The 19,632-nt window shown below is 38.5% G+C and overlaps 1 protein-coding gene across 1 annotated transcript in view; it reads left to right on the top strand.

Annotated features, from left to right (window-relative positions):
* Positions 1 to 19,632, top strand: part of WDFY4 (WDFY family member 4) — a 4,454,583-nt gene that overhangs the window by 1,908,953 nt on the left and 2,525,998 nt on the right. Inside the window, exon 32 of the mRNA XM_044055648.1 lies at positions 8,689 to 8,834. Within this exon, the coding sequence (XP_043911583.1) occupies positions 8,689 to 8,834 (146 nt within the window). The remainder of the gene's footprint in view (positions 1 to 8,688; positions 8,835 to 19,632) is intronic.

Below are 19,632 nucleotides of genomic sequence, written 5' to 3'. Positions count from 1 at the left end.
ATGTGACATAGGCTCAAATGGATTTGACAAAAAACAACTATATAAAAGTTTAACCTGCAAAACAGTGTATGCATGTAACACAAAAGCTGGAACTAGACTTTTAACAAAAAAGGTGTTATACATAAAAGATGGGAATAATAACTATTTTAATACAGTAATGCTTTCTGTAATGTCTTTAAATGTCAGTGGTCTCACAGATAAATAAATAAAAGAAAAAATAGTGAACTATATCAACAAAAATGTAGAGTCCAAATAGCTTTGTTACAGGAGGCACACTTGGAAAGAACTGAACATGTGAATTTGATAAAGAAAGGTTTTCATGATGGTTATTCAGAGGAATATCTGCGACAGAGGAAAAGAGGAGTGCTTATATCAACTGGAAGAGGAGCTCCAGTAGTGATAGAAGATGATAAAAAAGATAATAATGGCAGATTTGTAGTGGTAAGGGGCTACTGGGAAGGGAGGAGTATTACACTGGCATGTATTTATATTCCACCTGAAAATGCTGTAATGGAGCTTAAGAAAATTCTGGGTGAAATAATCAGGTTTAAGCAAGGAATATTACCTGTAGGTGGGGACTAGAATTTGATTTGCAGCAGTGAAGATGTGTTTGGGAGGCCGAAAAAGGGAAAGTCTAACAAAGGAGAGTAGATTTTTGAATAAATTTATGAAAATTTTTGACATGGAAGATGTGAATTCAGTCATAGGAGTTTGGACTGAATTTGCATCTTATTCCCCTAGATATAAAAACTGGGCAAGGCTAGACAGAATTTGCATTTCACAGGAACATGTGCATTTAATTGAAGGTCTTGTTATGTACTCAATAACTATTTCAAATCCTGTCCCAATAATAACTAACATAAAAACACAGGGTAATGAAATAAAAATGAAACACTGGCACTTTCCCACCTATCTGTTGAAAAGAGAGGAATTTAAGGAATGGGTAGTGGAGATTATTCAGGAGCTTTTCGAGAAGATAGAAATTACTTCTGAAAATATAGCTAGGGAGTGGGATAAAATTGAGGTGGAGTCTAAAAATAGGGTGGAGATAAAATAAAGGGAGCTATGGTTAAGAAGTAACAAGAATTATGTAGAGAGACTGACAAATTTTAAAGTATTGCAGAATAGGGGGAGTCTTACAGAGCAAGAAGAGGATCAACTGCAGAAAGCTCAGCAGAAAATAAGGGAATACTTTGATAATGTATACGAGTTTAGAAAGATTGCTATTAAGCAAATATTTTTTGATAATAACACTAGACCGCAAAACCTTTTAGCACAACGACTCAGGTAACAGAAAGTAGAAAGGGCTGTTGCCAAGCTTAGGGAGCTGGTAACAAGAGATCCTGTAGAGGTATTAGAAATATTTTGGAAATTCTATGAAAGTCTGTATAAAGCAGAGAAATATGGAAATCAAGAAAAGATATAAATGGAAATGCTTATGGAAGAATTAAATATGTCAAGGTTAGAAGTAGATGAGGCTTCATTACTAATGGTTAGGATAGGAGGAGATGAAATAAACATTCTGATGTATAACCAGTCTACAGGAAAATCTGTAGGAATAGATGGTATTCCTGTTGAAGATTGGATGCTAGGAGGCAAAAACAAAATGATAAAGCTCTGGAAGTATTTTAATAGTATTTTAAGAGGAGAAGTGCCAACATCCAGAAAGAAAGCAGTGGTAGCTGTGATATCTAAAGAGGGTAAGGATCCATCATATCCAGTTTCACACAGGCCCGTTTCAATAGTAAACCATGATTATAAAGTGTTCATGTCTATAATGGCTAAAATAATGGCAAAAGTAATGCCAAAATTAATAGATATGGATCACTGTGGTTTTGTGGAGGGGAGGCAAACAAGAACACTGATGATCCAGAGGGAAGCAGAATGTAAGAAAATACCATGGTTGTTGGTGGGTCTTGATGCAGAGAAAGCATTTGAAAGAGTAAGCCGGGACTTTATAAGCAGGGCAATGGAAGCATTTGCATTTCCTGAAAAAAAAATAAGGTTGATTACTAAGATATATGAGGGATCGGAGGTGAAGATTAAAATGGGTTGGGTCCTCTCTGATAATTTCTGCTTGAGCAGAGGAACCAGGCAGGGGTGTCCTCTTTCCCCTTTTTCATTTGCATTATATTTAGAACTATTGGCACAGAAAATAAGGGACTCAGAAATTCAGGGATATAATTGGTATGTTAGTCAAGAAAAGCTGGCTGTATTTGTAGATGATATAATTTTATACCTGATAAAACCAGAAAGAGACATTACAATGTTGTGGAACATTTTTAGACAAATTTCAAATCTTTTCGGGGTACAAAATTAATGCAGCTAAAACAAAGGCAATAGCGGTAAATTATGTACCCACATATGAATTGCTTCAGCAATATCCATATTTATGGGGACACAATAAAATTAAGGATTTAGGAGTATGGATTAAAAATGATTCTGGTGTGCCATCTAAGGATATGTGGTAAGAGACTAAAAAGATAATACAAAAACTGAGAAAATGGAAGCTTTGTTATTTGGATATGGATAGTAAAATGCAACCAGTTAAAATGTTTTAGTCCCATTAATCCTGTAGACAACTCGGGCATATTTTTATCAACCAGAGGAGTTGTGGATAACCATTAATAAAGAGCTGAAGGACTTTATCTGGAAGGAGAAGATGGCAATAGTCAAATGGGATAAGCTGATTCTTCCAGTAGAACAGGGCGGAATGGGAGTACCTGATTTGAACCAGTATTTCAGGGCTACAGAGTTAAGACTCCTTTATATAGCAGAAGCAGAAATCTACAATTCAAAGTGGAAATGGATGATGATGAAACAGGGGTGAAGCTCAAGAAACAAGAAGAGACAGGGATTTTGGATGTAGGACTTTAAGGAGAATAACAGTAATCATACAGAATATTATATCTATAAAGTAGCAGAAAATATCCAAGGAACTAAGCTAACATGAGAAGGGAGATTCTGCCAATAGGAATGCCTGCAATTAGGGATATAGACAATAGGCAAGAGGATGGAATTTATTGGAGAAAACTGGCAAAGGAACCAAGGTATCGGGAGGACATATCTAGAGAGGGAAAGGTGATAGAATGGGAAGATGCCAAGAATTTATTCGGACTGCAGGTGAGAGATTGCCTTCCCTAGCAAGGATTGATATCAGAGTATAGGCAAAAAGAAAGAAATGGGGGGGGGGGGGTGTCTTAAACGAATGACCAGCATTCTTAGAATTTTTAGTAGAATCTAGAACAGAAGCTGCCATTAAAAAAGAATAATTAGTACAGCATATAACATATTGCATGATAACTATTACAATCAATCAGAGGAAGTTAGAAAGGTTTGGGAAGGGAGATTGGATAAGCAATTCACAAAGAAACAACGGGAAGATATATGTATGTATGTCTTTCAAAGATGCAACAAAATCTAGAAGATTTAGGATTTTTGCTTGGAAATGTTTACATAGATATTTTTTTTCCCCAAGTAGACTCCAGAGCATTTTTCCTCAGATAGACAGCAAATGTTGGGGATGTGAAGGGGAAGAAAGAAGGAATTTTCTGGGAGTGCGATGAGTTGGTGTACTTTAAAGATTCCCTGCAGGGTGCACTGTCAGATATGCTGGGTGAGCAGATTGGTGTGATGAGGGAGATAATTTTACTGAGCTCTGATACAGAATCAGAGTTACGTACACATGGGAAGGCCTTGTTGTGTCTAACTGTGGGTGGCTGGCAAAAAAGTAGATACTAGAAAATAAAAAAAATGGAAATCAAAATCCAAACCAACTGTACTAGAAGTAGTGAATATAGTAACCAAGATAAAACAACTAGAATTGAGATCTTTAGAAAGGGTAGGAGCAAACTACATAGGAAAAAAAATAGGAATTGCAGGAACAATACATACAGTGGAGGAATGAGGTTTAAATTAAGGCAGTACTTAAATAAGTTATGTAGTGTTTGACTGAAAATAATTGGGTGGATTATAAGTGATTTATAATGTTTGCAACACAGAGTGTCAGTATGGTTTGTGATGTAAAATGCTTGCTACTAGGATTGTGTTAGTGTGGTGTGGTGTTTTCATTTATATGGATGTGTGATTGCCTGTGTTGTAAGCGATGGTTTAATAAAGATGTTTCTTGTTTAAAACAAAACAAAAAACAACAAAAACGGCAGGAATTGAATAATTTATGTAATGTTGCTTAGGTTATATGATGTATAGCATTATATGTGAAGTATGATGTTTGTAAACATGAACTTGCTAATACAGTTTTATTACTTGTATATAAATGTAAATTTGCCAGTGCTAGAAGTGATAATAAAACTTGACTCAGGCTCCTTTTGAGCCTGCGTCTTCAGCTTCCTTACAGCATTGTGCTTGGAAGTCTGACTTCTTTTGGCTCTCAGTATAGCCAAGAAAGTGTCTGGGCTTCAGGTTGTCATGGCTGTTCTTCCTTTCTTGTTTTTTCACAGAAACATGGTGTTTCTTTGTATTAATGCTTCTTTTATGCCCAGGGGGATGAACAAGTTGTCCCTTAATCATTCTATTCATCTTCTTTCCTTTTTTCCTTCTCTGCAGTCTTGTCAGTAAGAAGATTCTTCACACCTTGGACTTGCTTAGACAATTCAAATATTATTTGGATAAAACTAGAGCTGTTTGCAAATCTTAGTTTTTTTGCTTTCTTTCATCCCAGGTCTTTGGTTTGGCTGTTTCTAAGCGAAGCATCTCTTCCTGGATTTCTAAGGGTATGTCTTTTTGTTCTTTTCTTGGTAAGTGTCTTTCCTCATTAGTAAAGGCTCATTCTACCAGGGCTGTTGCCTCCTCTGATACTTTTTTCAAGGGACTGGATACCAATTCCTTCCTTCAGGCTGTACTTGGTTCTCTTTTCTTTTCATACTTTCACTAAACATTACAAGTTTGATGTTATTTCTAGGGCCATAGGGGCTTTGCCAGGGCTAGCCCGCATGGGTTTCTGGAGGGCTGTTCACACACATCCTCCTGTTGGGCTAGCCCGCATGGGTTTCTGGAGGGCTGTTCACACACGTCCTCCTGTTAGGCTTTGTCTTGAACTTTTGTACTCTCCCTTAGGTTATGAATACTGCAACAATGATCTGAAAGGGCATAGTACAGTTGTGTAAGATCTTACCATAGCAGTAGACATCTTTCTCTTCACTATTGCAGTATTCACTCCCTCCTGCCTGCCCCCTCTGCCCTACCCTGTTCCTTCTTTCCCTTCTGGCCAAGGGGCTGTACTACTTTTTCTCCTTCTGGATGCACATGCTTTTTTCTTTTCCTTTGGAGCATTCTGTTCCTCCTGGGGCTTTTCCATTTCTGTGTGTGACTATGCCAGGTTTATACCCTTTGCCTTGTGTGGGGAGCATACGTGTGACATATGATGCCTATAAGTACTAAAGACTTTCGTATATTGGCTGGCCATTGGTTTATCCTTGGCAGGAAATTCCTTAGGTTATGAATACTGCAACAGTAATATAGAAGGACATCCATTTACTGTTATGGTAGGATCTTCACAAGTGTACTATTCGTTCTCTCTTTTGTCTGGTTCAATCATCCCTCCCTTATGTCCCTCTTCCTGGGTTTATTTAAACCAGGCCATTGGATGGCTGAGCTGTTGGCTGCTGTGCTTTCCATCTTAGTATCGTGTGTTAAAGGCCTGGAATATTTAGATCTTGCCTGTGGGATATTTGGGGGAGGGGCAGACTCGATGTGAGGTAGTTAGGAGAGAGCGGGGTATTATGGGTAGAGGAGGTAGAGTTCCAAGGTTGAAGTGTTTTGGATTAACAGGCTTTAGATCTGAGTTGGATTTGGTGTCCCACAAGCTCAACTAGGTAGCAATAGACAGCATGGATCTGTCATTATGGTAAATGCATAACTTTCTTTTTATGAAGAATAAACCAAAAACATGAGGAAAAATTTGGACAGTTGCAAGATGGGCACACGGAGCACCATGTATGTGAACATTATAAAAGATCATACCATCTCTGTGAAGCCAGGTTAATGAAACCAGTAAAACTGACTAATAACGAAAGTTACATTAATTGTATTCGTGGGGTTTCATTGGAAGTAGTCTTTAGTGTTATTTAATCTATGAAGGTGGATTTAATGACTGTATCTTCAGTGAAATGACATGATGCTTTCCTCTGTGTGTCAAAAAAGAAAAGCAAACAGAACAATGCATGTTAAAATATAATGCCAGAACTGCATTGTTTGAGTTTTAATGAGTGGACACACCTCCTTGCCATCTGTTTTCTTTTTACAATTTGAGATGCATAGACCTCTCGTGCGTCACTTTCAGACATTGAGATCCTAGTGTATTTCCATTCCACATGAGGAATTAATAATTGAATGTATCGTAGCTTTATAATGGTGATTCCATACATTTTTATGACTGTTTATGTTCTTTGTATTCAGTTGTCCAGACTACATGAGTAAAGTATAATGGTAAGATGCTATACTTCACAGGAGCATGTTGTTAGGGTTTTATGTACTATTAATACTGAAAATTGTGAGGTTAATAAAATGTTATCATCTGCACAGATCTGAAGTGACATCCAGTTATTATAGTGTGGATTCTTGTATGCTGAAGTTGAATTTCTCTGGGCTTGGTGTAATAAAAATATGGCATGTTAAAGGTCATGTGTAAAGATGTTTGTTACCATACCATACCACTACTAAATTAGAATAGAACAAGCTTCATTGTAAAGTGTGTAATAATTGGCATACAGCATAGTAACATAGATATAACACTAATAGCTGTCTACAGTGGGATAATAAAAAGCATTAAATACAAAGAATCTTATTCTGTTCTGATATGCTTTTGCTTGAATATAATTGCATTTATTTGGTGATTTTTTTTGTCTGACTGACTGCTGCATTTGTTTGTTGAAATCTGCTGTAGACTACACAAAAGACCAGTTTACTGCAGAGTGTCAAATTGTGTATCCTAACAACTGCATTATTAGAATTTTAGGTCACATGACATAGAATTAGGAAATTACTGGTAGTTGCTCAGTCTACCGTAAATGTAAACATAAGTTTGCTATACTGAATAAGTATAGTTCCACTGAAGTAACATAAGTAAAATCTATATATTTTATAGTCAGAAACACATCTTTACACAACGAGAGCATAATTATAGTAAAAAGAAATGGTAACAAAAATCTTTGCACGTGATCTTTAAAAGCATGTTTTGTTAGGCATGTCATGTCCTATTTACTTTGAAACATATTTTATGTCAGATATGACAGTGTGTGTATAAGCAGAGTGACACATCTTTAAAAAATATTTTTGAATCAATAAAAATACTTGCTGATGTTTTACAGCATACTCCAGCTAAGTACCACATGTGTTTTTCTTTCACTTCAAGTGGGCTAGTTTTCTTAATAGTACAAAAAAACTTAGAACCATTTGGCCTGTTTATTTATTTATTTATTTATTTATTTTTACAAACAACAATGGTTTCATGATTATACTAATCATTTGTCTTTTTTGAAAGTTGAAAACCATCTGGATTATACATAAAGTTTTACATTATATTCCAGTCCATCTTTCCCATGTAAGTAAATGTTTCTCTCTTTTGCTGTCAGCTTACATGTCTTAAGCTGCCTATTCTAATACATTTTATTTGTCCAGTGGATGGCCTGTACCTTGTGTCCTGACAGAGATGGGGACATCTTCAGGACTTGTCTTCCACGCGCTAATTTATTAACTGTTTTAGGGAGTAGTTAACAAGTTTTTGTTTTCTGCTTATTGTTGGTTGCTTTAGTGCAACAGCCACATATCTTCACTGCCTTAAATATTGCATTCTGACATTGTTCATTTGCATTTTTGCCATTTGATATGACTACCCTCATTTCCATTTTTTGATACTGCTTTTGAAGATCTTTGTGTCCATGTAGAAAAAAGAAGAAAAATTCTTGGTTTGCAGATATATTACTTCTGCTGGAATTAGCTAACATAATTTGCCTGTTCTATAACATTGTCAGCTTCCTTCACCTTTATCCCACATCTAGTCACACCCCATTTGTCAGTATTGGTGTGTGTGTGTGTGTGTGTGTGTGTGTGTGTGTGTGTGTGTGTGTGTGTGTGTGTGTGTGTGTGTATACTGAATTGAATACTTTTTTCCTGTTCTTTCTAGCATGTCACTTATGAATATATTAAAGTGTTATTGTTTTATTAAACCCCATTATAAATAATGTTTTTTATCTGTTGTGGATCCAGCATGCAGGTACCCTATGCGCTATGTTATCCAAAGGAAACACATGTTATTTCAAGCCCTGTGTATCAAGATCTAGAAGTACTTCTATATTTTTATTGACTTTGATGTCACATTTTGATATGATGCATGTCAAAGGCACCCTTTCTCTCAAATACCAGTCATATAAACTTATTTCACTAAATGGTTTTAACTCTACAACCTTGAGTGAAGTGGAGAGGAAAACTTCCAACACCACCCAGTGGCTTTACCTCCTCTACCTCTTAACTAATATAACCTATTCTGAGGTTGTTCAACCAGTTTAAATCCATTGCCCAGAATAGTTTTGAACAATTTCATTTCATGTAAAAGTGATTCAGTTATCGATTTTTGTAGATAGATATCAGTACTTGAGAGGTCCTGTAATGGTTTTACTTCATTATATAGGAAACAGTGTATTGATTGAGTTAACTTGATGTATTTTACAGGAACTAATGACCCTGCAGATGGAAATCAAACATCTTTTTGGAATGTTGCATACTTTAGTCAAAAACTTGTGGAAAAGTTTTACACTGGGATGCTGGAATGTGAACCCACAAGAGTTTTGCTGTTTATCACAGACCAGATTGTGATGGTAAGTTACCAGGTGTTTGTGTGTTATAATAGCATGACACTTGTACTGTTTACACCAGTCATCAATAAATGTGATGTGTATGTTTTATTATCTCTGTTACCACTTCCCTAAGTTTGTGTCTGGATGTATTGCATTTCATCTTGACTAAATCAACTCTTTTGAGATCTAGGATATTGAAATTTGTACTTTTTTCTGGAGTTTATTGTTAACTGAATGTGGCTGAAAGTGCCTAGATTTTGAATGTTATGTAAAAACTTACACTTGTGTTGTGGAAAAATAGTAATGCATTTGAAAGCTACTGGAATTTTAAAATGTTGATTTCAGGCCTACTAACAAGAAAGATTGTTTTCATTTGTTTTATTAAATAAAATGAATCACTATATGAAATGAAAAAGAATTCTGTTTTGTTACATATCCAGTTGTGTGTTTTTGTGTTGCTATATTGTATGACCTCATTTAGTCTAAGAACCTGACTTGGATATCTAAGGAAGAGTATTTGTGATAGCTGTGTCTGGTGACACACATATGTTACTATGGAACCCTGTGATGTGATAATCCATACCTGTCTTTAAGATGGCATAGATTTCTATCTCTCCACTAACTATCACTGTGCTTTTTAATACTGCACCTGCTTACAGTTTATATCACTACATCCTACCATTAAACAGATGTCATTCACCACTTGTGTGTATACATTAATTTCTTTGTATGTAAAAGAGTAAATTCTTGGTTTTCTCATTCATGGGCATAGTGATATGAAAGTTATTAATTTCAACTTGAGTGCTACAGATTGTTGCTGTTCTTGTATAAGTTGCTTTATTAATTTTATATAAGCTTTATATATGTATATTTACACACACATATATAGTACCTTATACAACAAGAGCAAAGTTTTCATTGAGAACTTTGTCATTGTGCAGTGTAAGCAAGTATAACATGAAGAGCCTTGAGCTGCGTATTAACTTTGATAAAATACATGCCTGACTTGTGCTGGAAAGTAGCTGTGATATTGCCCTAAAAGAACTTGTCCTTGCACTGTAAGGTGACTGCCGATTCTCTTGACTAATAGATTACACTGTAAATGCCAGTTATTTAGACTTGCAATCTTTCTGATTTTTGCGTTCAGTAAATGAAAGAAAACATGTCTATGTTATGTTACCTTGTTAGTTGTGTTGTACTGTCTATAAACTGATTGGTGTATGTAATAATTGACCAGAGGGTGAGAAGCCCACTATGCTCAGGTTTGCATTCTCCCCTACCCTACCATCAATACCCACCCATCCCTCTTACTCTACCATTATATTTCCACATACATATTTCACCTGTGACACTCATTCATTAGCTTTCCCCAACCAGCCTTACTATTACAATACAAACATCTAACATTAAGCATAATTTCCAACAACCTTTCTCCCTCCCACACTGCTTTGTACTGCATCCATTCATACTCTTAACTCTCCTCAGCAGTACCTGTCTACAGTGTAACTTCTACTTTCCACAAAGAAATCCGGAATATTTCCTGTCTTAAGCACATTCTCATGCTCTGTCCTTTCAAACCCTCAATTTCTCACATTTCAAAAGATACCTGGACAACCTAACTCTTTACTTCATAGAGAGTACTACCTGCAGCCCTGCTTACTTCCTTCTTGATTCCTATTTCCCCACTACCTGCTATCAGTAAAATACTGATCCTTTTATTTAATCATGCTTCTCCTCAGCTTATCCTCTATTCTCTTCCTCCTGCTTTCCTGAAAATAAACAAATATGTATTACTGTCCATCCTTCCTCGCAACAATACAACTGTACTGGAAGATATCCTACATTGGCTATCCATAACAATTCCACAAGGTAAAATACTACTAGGTGATGTCAATATCAGTTGATTGAACTTAACCTCTAACCCCCCTCCATCTAGCATGAATGTATCTGTTTTCACAACTAATTAATAGCCCCAAACATTATAACAAGACAGTAAATCCCTTATTAGACTTGATCCTAATATCAGACCCTTGCAAATTCACCACCACAGGTACAATGTCACACTCTCTCCATGACCATCTCCCAGTCTGTACAACCAGATATCTCACATATCCATTTAAACAGCCTGCTTATAAACCAACATGCAGCCTATTCAATTTTAACCCAGAAATATTCATCACTACCCTATCATCCATTACCTGTAACATCCTAAAATCTCCCCCTTAGACGATGCTGCAAATAAATTCAGCACAACTTCCTAAATATTCTTCCACCTCTTAGAAGGGAGAGGCAACAAGTAAATAATGCAACTTGGCTATCCAAAAGGAGTCGAATGCTAATGCAGGATAGGAAAAAAAAAAACATGGAAAGAATGGCAAAAATATAAAACACTAAAATATTTCAAAAACGTCAGAGTGCTCTGCATCCTAATTAAATAAATAAATAAATAAATGAAGGCAAAAAACTATACTGTTAACAACTCTTAAAATAGTAAACACAACCCTAAAAATTCTGGACAGCCATTAAAAAAATCTTACATCCAGACCAAAAATTCATCCTTAACCCCTCTCCCAATAACTCAGCACTCAAAACTGCAATAGCATCACTAACCATGGATTTCCCAACATCCAGTCCCACTACTGATGAACAGCCACATGTCACCATATCCACTTTCACCTTCAAACCTGTGCCCACATCGTATATAAAACTACTCTTAAACAAATTCAAACCATGCTCTACTTCAATTTATGACCTTCCAAGCAAGTACCTTAAAATAGTAGCTGACAGCATTGCTCATCCTGTCTCAGTTCTTGTACATAGGTCAGTCCAGGAATCAAACGTTCACTCTCTCTCTCTCTGGGAAAAAAACACACATCCCTCTACACAAAGTAGGTAATTCAACAGACATTACTGACTTTAAACTGATAACAGTCTTATCCCCTCTCCAGAATACTTGAAACATGTATTAGAAAACAATTGCTAAACTGTCTCCTGCAGGAAGAACGCCTGTACCTGACACAACACAGCTTCTGTGCCTCCCATAGTACTAACACTGCACTTTTAACCTTTATAGATACTGTCATTAAAGCTAGAGATAACAGCAGATTACTTTCCTTATTTCTAGGCTTGTCAAAAGCCCTCAGCACAGTTTGTCACAGCAAACTTCTGCTTCAGATGTCCTCACTAGGTCTCTCTCAGCCTACCCTTCTGTGGTTCAAAAGCTACCTGCCCAGTAGGTATGAGTCAGTAAAATGGCACTCCACCCTCTCTCCATACCTCTCATTCACCACTAGTGTACCCCAAGGTTCTATCCTAGGTCTCCTCCTCTTTAAATTCTCACCAATACTCTCTACACATCCACATAACAGGCCTTCCTAATACCATACTCAGATAACTCCATACTGATGTGCACATTTGACAGCTTGGCACATCTCAAAAAAATATATTCAGGAAGCTTTAATAGCCACTGAAACATGGCTTTGAAATTCACAACTCGTGAACAACCCCCCAAAAAACAAACTACTGTTTTTTTTCCCGAAATCCCTCTCTCATAAAAAAACAAAGTTTAATATCCTCTCTGTCAGTAAAACAACCATTGAAGTCACTTGTCATAGCAAATTATTAGGGATGAAAGTGGATGATAATCTTAAATTTGACCTGCATGTAGAAAATTGCATAAAAAAGGTCACCAAAATGTAGGGATGCTTTACAGATCCAAAAATTTTCCCAGCAATGCAACTAAACCTACACTTCTGCTACTTACCTCTTCCTCGCACTACCTTGTGGTGCTCTCATCCTTATTAACCTCCTGGCATCACAAAAATCAAAATGTGAACAATACTGTCTGTAATACAGGGTCTAAATATGCAGCAAGTACCCCTTGTATAACCCACCACTATATAACACTGATAAGCCAAAACTGATAAGAATTATACCATCAACTAACATCTATGCAGCTTCTTACCACCTATAAAATTATCCAGCATCCATATGCTAGTTCAGTACTAAACACCATTCTACAGAACTGTGTTCTAGTCTGTCATTACAGTTCAGTGGCCAAAATGTCCTCTCTGTCCACAATCCTATCAAATCTGCTGGGCATAGTATGTACTCATACCATGTTGCTAAGCGCTGGAACTTCGTATCTGTATCCATCAGGTCAATACCTTCTTTCCAGTCCTTTAAAACCATTCTGAAAAAGTTCCTATCCTAAATGTGGCTCTTATCTTGCTCAACCACAGGATAGACTGTATCCCTAAATATGAATAAGTACGTATTCATACCTTAAATCTCCTTACTCTCCCTTCTTCACTCACTTCCTTACTTCAAACCGTTTCTTTCCCCTGACTCTCTTTCTAAATGTAAACCAAGGAAGCCAAAACGACTACAGAAAGAAAACCAATTGAGTTCATTCTGATGAAGTCTGTAATTTACAGATGAAAGCGCTTTACCGATGTCTTTGTGATTGTTTGTGGTTGGAATAAATTTTGTGATACTTGACCGGGTCCTGTTTCACTCGTATTGTCTTACATAGCGGAGACAGTCGTTTGTCTCAATTGGTTTTCTTTCTAAATGTGCCATAACCCTACTTTTTGTCTCATTTCATATTGCCCTTCATGTTTGTATTATACAAATGTACCTTTAATTTCTGTGTAAACTGGCTACAATCTCTCTAATCATTGTCATATAAGTTGTATATAATCTTAACCAATGTTTTCACATTGCATCTAAATTGGTATAGTTATTGTAACTTTAGATGTTTTAGTATTTTTAAAGATTGTAAAATTATTGTTCTTAAATCTTTTTGTAATACTTTGGAGCTTTTCTTCTAGGGCCTGTGCTGAAATGGGCACCTAACAGTAATCAGATGTCAATAAATAATTAAGAAAAAGAGAAATATTTCCTGGACCATTTTCTGGGCTGGCCTTATTTGTAGTGGTCTTATAAAATAAAGAGACACTGTCTTTGTCTTGTTTGGCCTTTGCATGTTTCTTTAATGGACCCGAGTGAATAACCCACTTCATTCACAACTAGGAGTAGAGGCAGTAACAGTGTATGAACAGCAGAGTGAGTGAAAGGGAATGTACAGCTTATATGCTGATCAGAACCAGAACAGACCCTCACAAATGGAAATTGAATCCATGAGCCTTCCAGGAATTGAAACAGTTTTGGGAAATACCTCGGATAGATATATTCGCTTCCATTCACAGCAAACTTCTGACAAAATTCTGCTCTGGGATTCATTGCAAACAGGCCTGAAAACATATGCATTTTCATGGACAAGAATGTTCCTGTATGCTCTTCCACTGATATCCAGGGTCATTCTGAAGATTCAGAAGGATTCTCAAAGACCATTGTAGTGACTCCCTTCTGGCTCAGAATCAGCAACAGTGGTTCTCCCTTCTTTTGAATATGACCAAGGGTAATTGCCACAAGCTTCCTCACAACCTGGACCTACTCGCACAAGACAGGGATTGTTCGATGAACTTCAACTTGAAACTGGTGTATCTAACTGCCTGGATGATGGAGTTTTAATTCCTTTTAGACACATCTTTTCTGAGCATGTGTAGCAGTTTGGAGACACATAATCCCACTAGTAGGAAATCATGTGTTACTAAAGCTTTTCTTCTTGGTGCCAAGACAATAAAACAGGTCTCTCTTACATATTTCTCTGGTTTTACAATGTGTGTGTAAGTTGTTACCCTCCAGCCTTTCTTACTCTTCTCTCAAGGTTCATTTGACATGTATAGATATGGATCCCTCCCCCTTTCAATGCATTCCTATGTTAAAATATTTTTGAAAGGGATGTTGTAAACCAGGGCATCTCAAAAATAGGTAGCTCATCCTTGAGATCTCAAATTTGTTTTGGAAAAATGAATCCTTGCTCCGTTTGAACCAGCTTATTAGGCTGATTTGAGGTTCATAAGATGGAAAATAGTTTTGCTGATTGCTCTTGACTTCTGCAAGAGGAGTCTGTGAATTACAGGCTCTCGTGGTGGGTCAGCCTTATCTAATTTTCCACAAATATAGGGTCTCCTTGAGAACAAATCCATCTTTTATGCATAAAGTGCTATTCTCTTACTTCTTTTACTTTGGACAAGGTATCAACCTTCCCTGTCATCTTTGCAGAACCTAAAACTGAGAAAGAAAATATTCCTCATAGTATGGATGTTCACAGACAGCTCAGATATTATCTTGCCAGAACTAAAACCTTCAGAAACTCGAATCAGTTATTCATTTCTTATGGACGTAAGTAAAAAAGAAAACCTAGGTAAAAGCAGATCACACATTAAAACAGCACCGGCAAAAAACACACATAAATACATGAAAACATACTCTGAGGCTCTAAATAAAAATCTGCAAAACCAACAGAGATCTCCAAAGAAAATATCCAAGCAACCTCCACTCCCAACACAAACCATGAAACACACACTTCACAAAACCAGTGTGCCATGCAATCACAGCCCTTAAGGCAAAATAACATACCCAACATACTAGTAATAGGTGACTCTATAGTCAGGCACACTGACGTCCCACTCACTAGGCTGAATAAGAAGAAGGTTACTGTTAGCTGCCTGTCAGGTGCCAGGATCCGCCACATAACACAAGTACTCAGGTCACTCCAGAACAAGTACAAGTATGACTCTGTCATTGTCCATGTTGGTCTGAATGACCTGAGCCATACCTCCCTGGACTACATGAAGAGAGACATGGAAGAGCTCTCTGATCACATAGCCCAGGCCGGTATGACCCTGACCCTGAGTAGCATCCTGCCCTCACCAAGAGTGATACCACAGTATAAAGAAAAAATTCTCGATTTCAACAATTGGCTAAGTTTCTGGTGTCATTTAAAGGGGATCCAGTGTCTGTCTGCCTGGGATGACATGCTCGACAAACCATGCTGCTTCGCTAGAGACAGCTTGCACCTGTCACCCTTAGGCTTTCGAATACTGGCCAAGGCTCTTGCCACCCCTATAGTGCCTTTTTTAGACAAGGCTCAAAAGACAAACCCACTGCCGTAAATAGCACAAGTAACAAAAAACTGAGGGTAATGCTACTCAATGCCAGAAGTCTAAACCTCAAAATGCATGCACTCGAGGCACTCCTCAGTATGGAGAAAATCGATATATGTGCAGTAACAGAAACCTGGTTTAAGGCTCCAAAGAGCACCCCAGCACTACCAGGCTACAACTCATACCATACATTTCGGCCACAGAACCTAAACCAAAATACAAAAGGCGAGGGTGTATCCATATTCATCAAGGATACCCACACCTCCAGGTTAGTGGCACAGCACGATGCTTCCGACATCATCCATGTGCAACTAACAATGGGCAAACTGCAATTTAAATTGTAGCTTGCTACAGATCATTCACCATGTCCCAAGACCCCCATTCCGCGTTTCTGGAAACACTGGGAAACATAAAGGTCCTACCAAACACCCTAATATTGGGTGATTTCTATTACCCAAACATTAACTGGGAGAACTACTCAAGTACTAACTCCCTTGTCCAACTTTTCCTAGAATGTATAAACTCAAACACCCTGGTTAAATTGGTCAACACTCCCACCAGAGGTGACAACATATTGGACCTGGTCATCACCAACATGGGTGACTGGTGTTCCACACCAGAGGTCAACCCCTCGCTGGTTAGATCTGATCATAAACAAATCACTTTGGATATCCATATTCTGCCCCCACCCCTGGACAAGAAAACCACCGTGAAAATTTTTTCAAAAGCAAGCTTCACGTTACTTAAAACCGAGGTGGAAAGTTTCAAAGTCTCCATGCTGAAAGATAACACTGTCCAAGTTGCAAAATCCTTTACTAATGCATTCTACAGGCAGCTACAAGAATGCATGGATGGTGCCATTCCAAGCAAAACCAAGACTCACTCCTCCAAGAAAAGGAAACCAGTCTGGTGGACTCCTGCCATAAACAAGCTATACAATAGGAGGAGGAAACTAGTACAGAAAAGAGTAAAATTCCAAGAAGGGAAGACATCCCTGATCAGTATCAGCAAGAAACTATGATCTCTCATAAAATCATCCAAGGCGAGCTTTGAAAGAAAAATTGCCAAGGACTCCAAAGATAACCACAAGGCATTCTTTAGCTATGTCAAGAATCTAAGTGGCAATGCTCAGATCTGCTCAGAGTTAGTGCAGAATGGCACAAAATACACTGAACCGATCGATACCACCAACATCCTGGCAGACAGGTTCAGCGCAAACGTCACCCCCTCTCACCCCCAAAAGGGCCCATAACCATACCAGATGAATGTAGAGTCCCTGAAATCACAGACACTCAGGTTAAAACAGCCCTCTCCAAAGCCAAAAGCACAGCATCAATAGGACTGGATGGTGTCCCAGGCTGCGTCCTACACGAGCTCAAAGATGAACTAACCCCTCACCTAAACACACTGTTCAAACTCAGCCTCTCCACAGGCTACATACCCATAGAGTGGCGCACAGCAACAGTTTGTGGAGCCATAACAGACCCCTATGGTGCGCATCATCATGGAACTCATTAACAGAGACATTGGGAACCTCCAAACACTGGACCCTACCCAGTTTGGCTTTGTTAAGGGTGGATCATGCCTCCTAAACCTGGTGGACTTCTTTGAGACAGTTACCAAGGCTATAGATGAGGGAACGGTGGTACACACAACCTACCTAGACCTCGTTAAGGCCTTTGACAACATTCTCCATTCTGGTATTATAGACAAGTTTACCAGCCTGAACATAAACCCCTACGTCACAAGATGGGTTGCCAACTGGCTCATGGACAGAACCCACATGGTGAGAGTTGCGGGAGCCGGGTCCGACTCTAAACCAGTTACAAGTGGCGTTCCCCAGGGCTCAGTCCTAGAACCCCTCCTGTTCAGCATATACTTCTCAGAGGTACAGGCAAGCACAGGAGGACTATGGCTGACCAAGTTCACAGACGACTGCAAACTAGGGGCTATAATTGATTCTCCGGCTGACACAGACATCCTCCAAAAGGGTCTCACTGAGACGGATACCTGGTGTCAAAATCATGGCCTCAAGCTAAATGCCAAAAAGTGCATAGTCATCCCCTTTGGAAAAAACAAAGTACCCACAAGCTACCAGATAGGTGGTAGTCCCCTAAATATGGAAGACATAATAAGGGATCTGGGGACCCAAGTAGATAGTAATCTCACCTTTGATAATCACATTGCCAAAGTGGTTAGAAAATCCTTCTATGTGGCCCACCTAATCACAAAAGGGTTCTCATCCAGATCAAATGAGGTCATTGTGCCCCTCTACTCATCAGACCCATCATAGAGTACAACGCCCCATTTGGGATGTACCTTACAAGACACCTGCAACAGCTGGAAAGACCACAGAAATACCTCACCAAGAGGATCACTGGCCTCAAACAGATGACGTATGCAGCTCGACTGAAGAAACTCCAGTTGTACTCGGTTGCATACCGCCTACTCAGAGGTGATCTCTGCCTGACATACAAGGTCATGTCCAACACAGAATTGATGGACATGCTCCACCTAAAGAAAACCTTATCCCCTCGAAACACACGCTCTAGGGATCTAAACCTCACCACAACAATAAATAGGACATGTTGGAGGGATAGATTCCTGTCCCAGAGACTTCCCATGCTTTGGAACAAGATCCCAATCTACATTAGGCAGAGCTCCTCGCTAACACTCTTCAAAAGAAACCTTGACGAGTGGATGGGAAACAAAGTTTACCTCGGGGATCACTTCAGTGGCTCTGCTGGACAGAGGCACAGGGAACTAATCTAAGGGGGCGGCGAAAGCCAACACATTTCTGGCTATGCTTATAAATGCCTTCGGGCAGATAGCCTAATACCAACCTATGAACCTATCTCCAAATGCTGTTGGCTTCATCAGTGGCATTTTGGAAATGTGTGAATTATAGAAGTATTTAGGACGTAGTAAATTGGTCCTCTGTGCATACCTTTACAAAGCACTATAAATTAGATTCCTTTTCCAGGTCTAGAGCAGGCTTTGCTAAGGCAGTTCTCCAGGTCCTACTGGACCCTTATTCTTCTTTCTTCCTGTCAGTGTAAGCTATGGTAGTCTTAGCAGTATAGCCAAGACTAACACAGCAGTGATCATAGGTTCATAGATATATACTAAAACAGTGACTACAAGGACCTTTATTAGCCTAGCTGTGTAGTACAGTACAGTTGTGTCTCTATGTATCATGGACCTTTATTTGGAGGGGTGTGTTAGGAAGTTTCTAGAGGTTATGTGGAGGGGTATGTTAGTTTTGGCATTGCTATCTGCCTCTGTCTGTCAAAGACACAGGGGAAAGAGTTGCTGTTAGTGTTCATTTAGTTCATTGTTGATTATTAGGCTAATGACCGGGGGTTTAAACCTAGCCGTGCTTCCCAGAGGTGAAAATCAAGCCCTGTATCTTGTGTCTCTAAGGTAAACGCCTTAACCATTATGCCAGCTCCAGATCAAATGATGAACATACTTCAAGTTGTGTAAGTAAACTTACCATAACAGTAAATGTTCAAATGGTCACTGCTGCAGTTGCAGCTGCCTCCCTCCACCCCTTTATTTTTTATTTTTTACCTAGCTTTGACCTCTTTTATGGCTCTAGCTTCCCTCTCTCAGTTAACATGAAAGCTGTGAAGTGCTTGACACCCAAACAGTTGCTTTTGTTCAGCTCTGTTCTAGCTGCTACTGGTTTGGGCACGTGGAAAATGTCCTTAAGCTTTGGAAACTGGTCAGCCAGTATTGCCAGTGCAGAATATAACCCATGTAACTAAGGCTACTGCAGCAGTGACCATTTGAATATCTGCTAG

The sequence above is a fragment of the Protopterus annectens genome, chromosome 14.part0, assembly GCF_019279795.1.
Source record: "Protopterus annectens isolate FY-2018-M chromosome 14.part0, PAN1.0, whole genome shotgun sequence".
In the NCBI taxonomy this organism is placed as follows: domain Eukaryota; kingdom Metazoa; phylum Chordata; order Ceratodontiformes; family Protopteridae; genus Protopterus; species Protopterus annectens.
The sequence above is the reverse complement of the archived record's forward strand: the minus strand, read 5'-3'. Positions and strand labels throughout refer to the sequence as shown.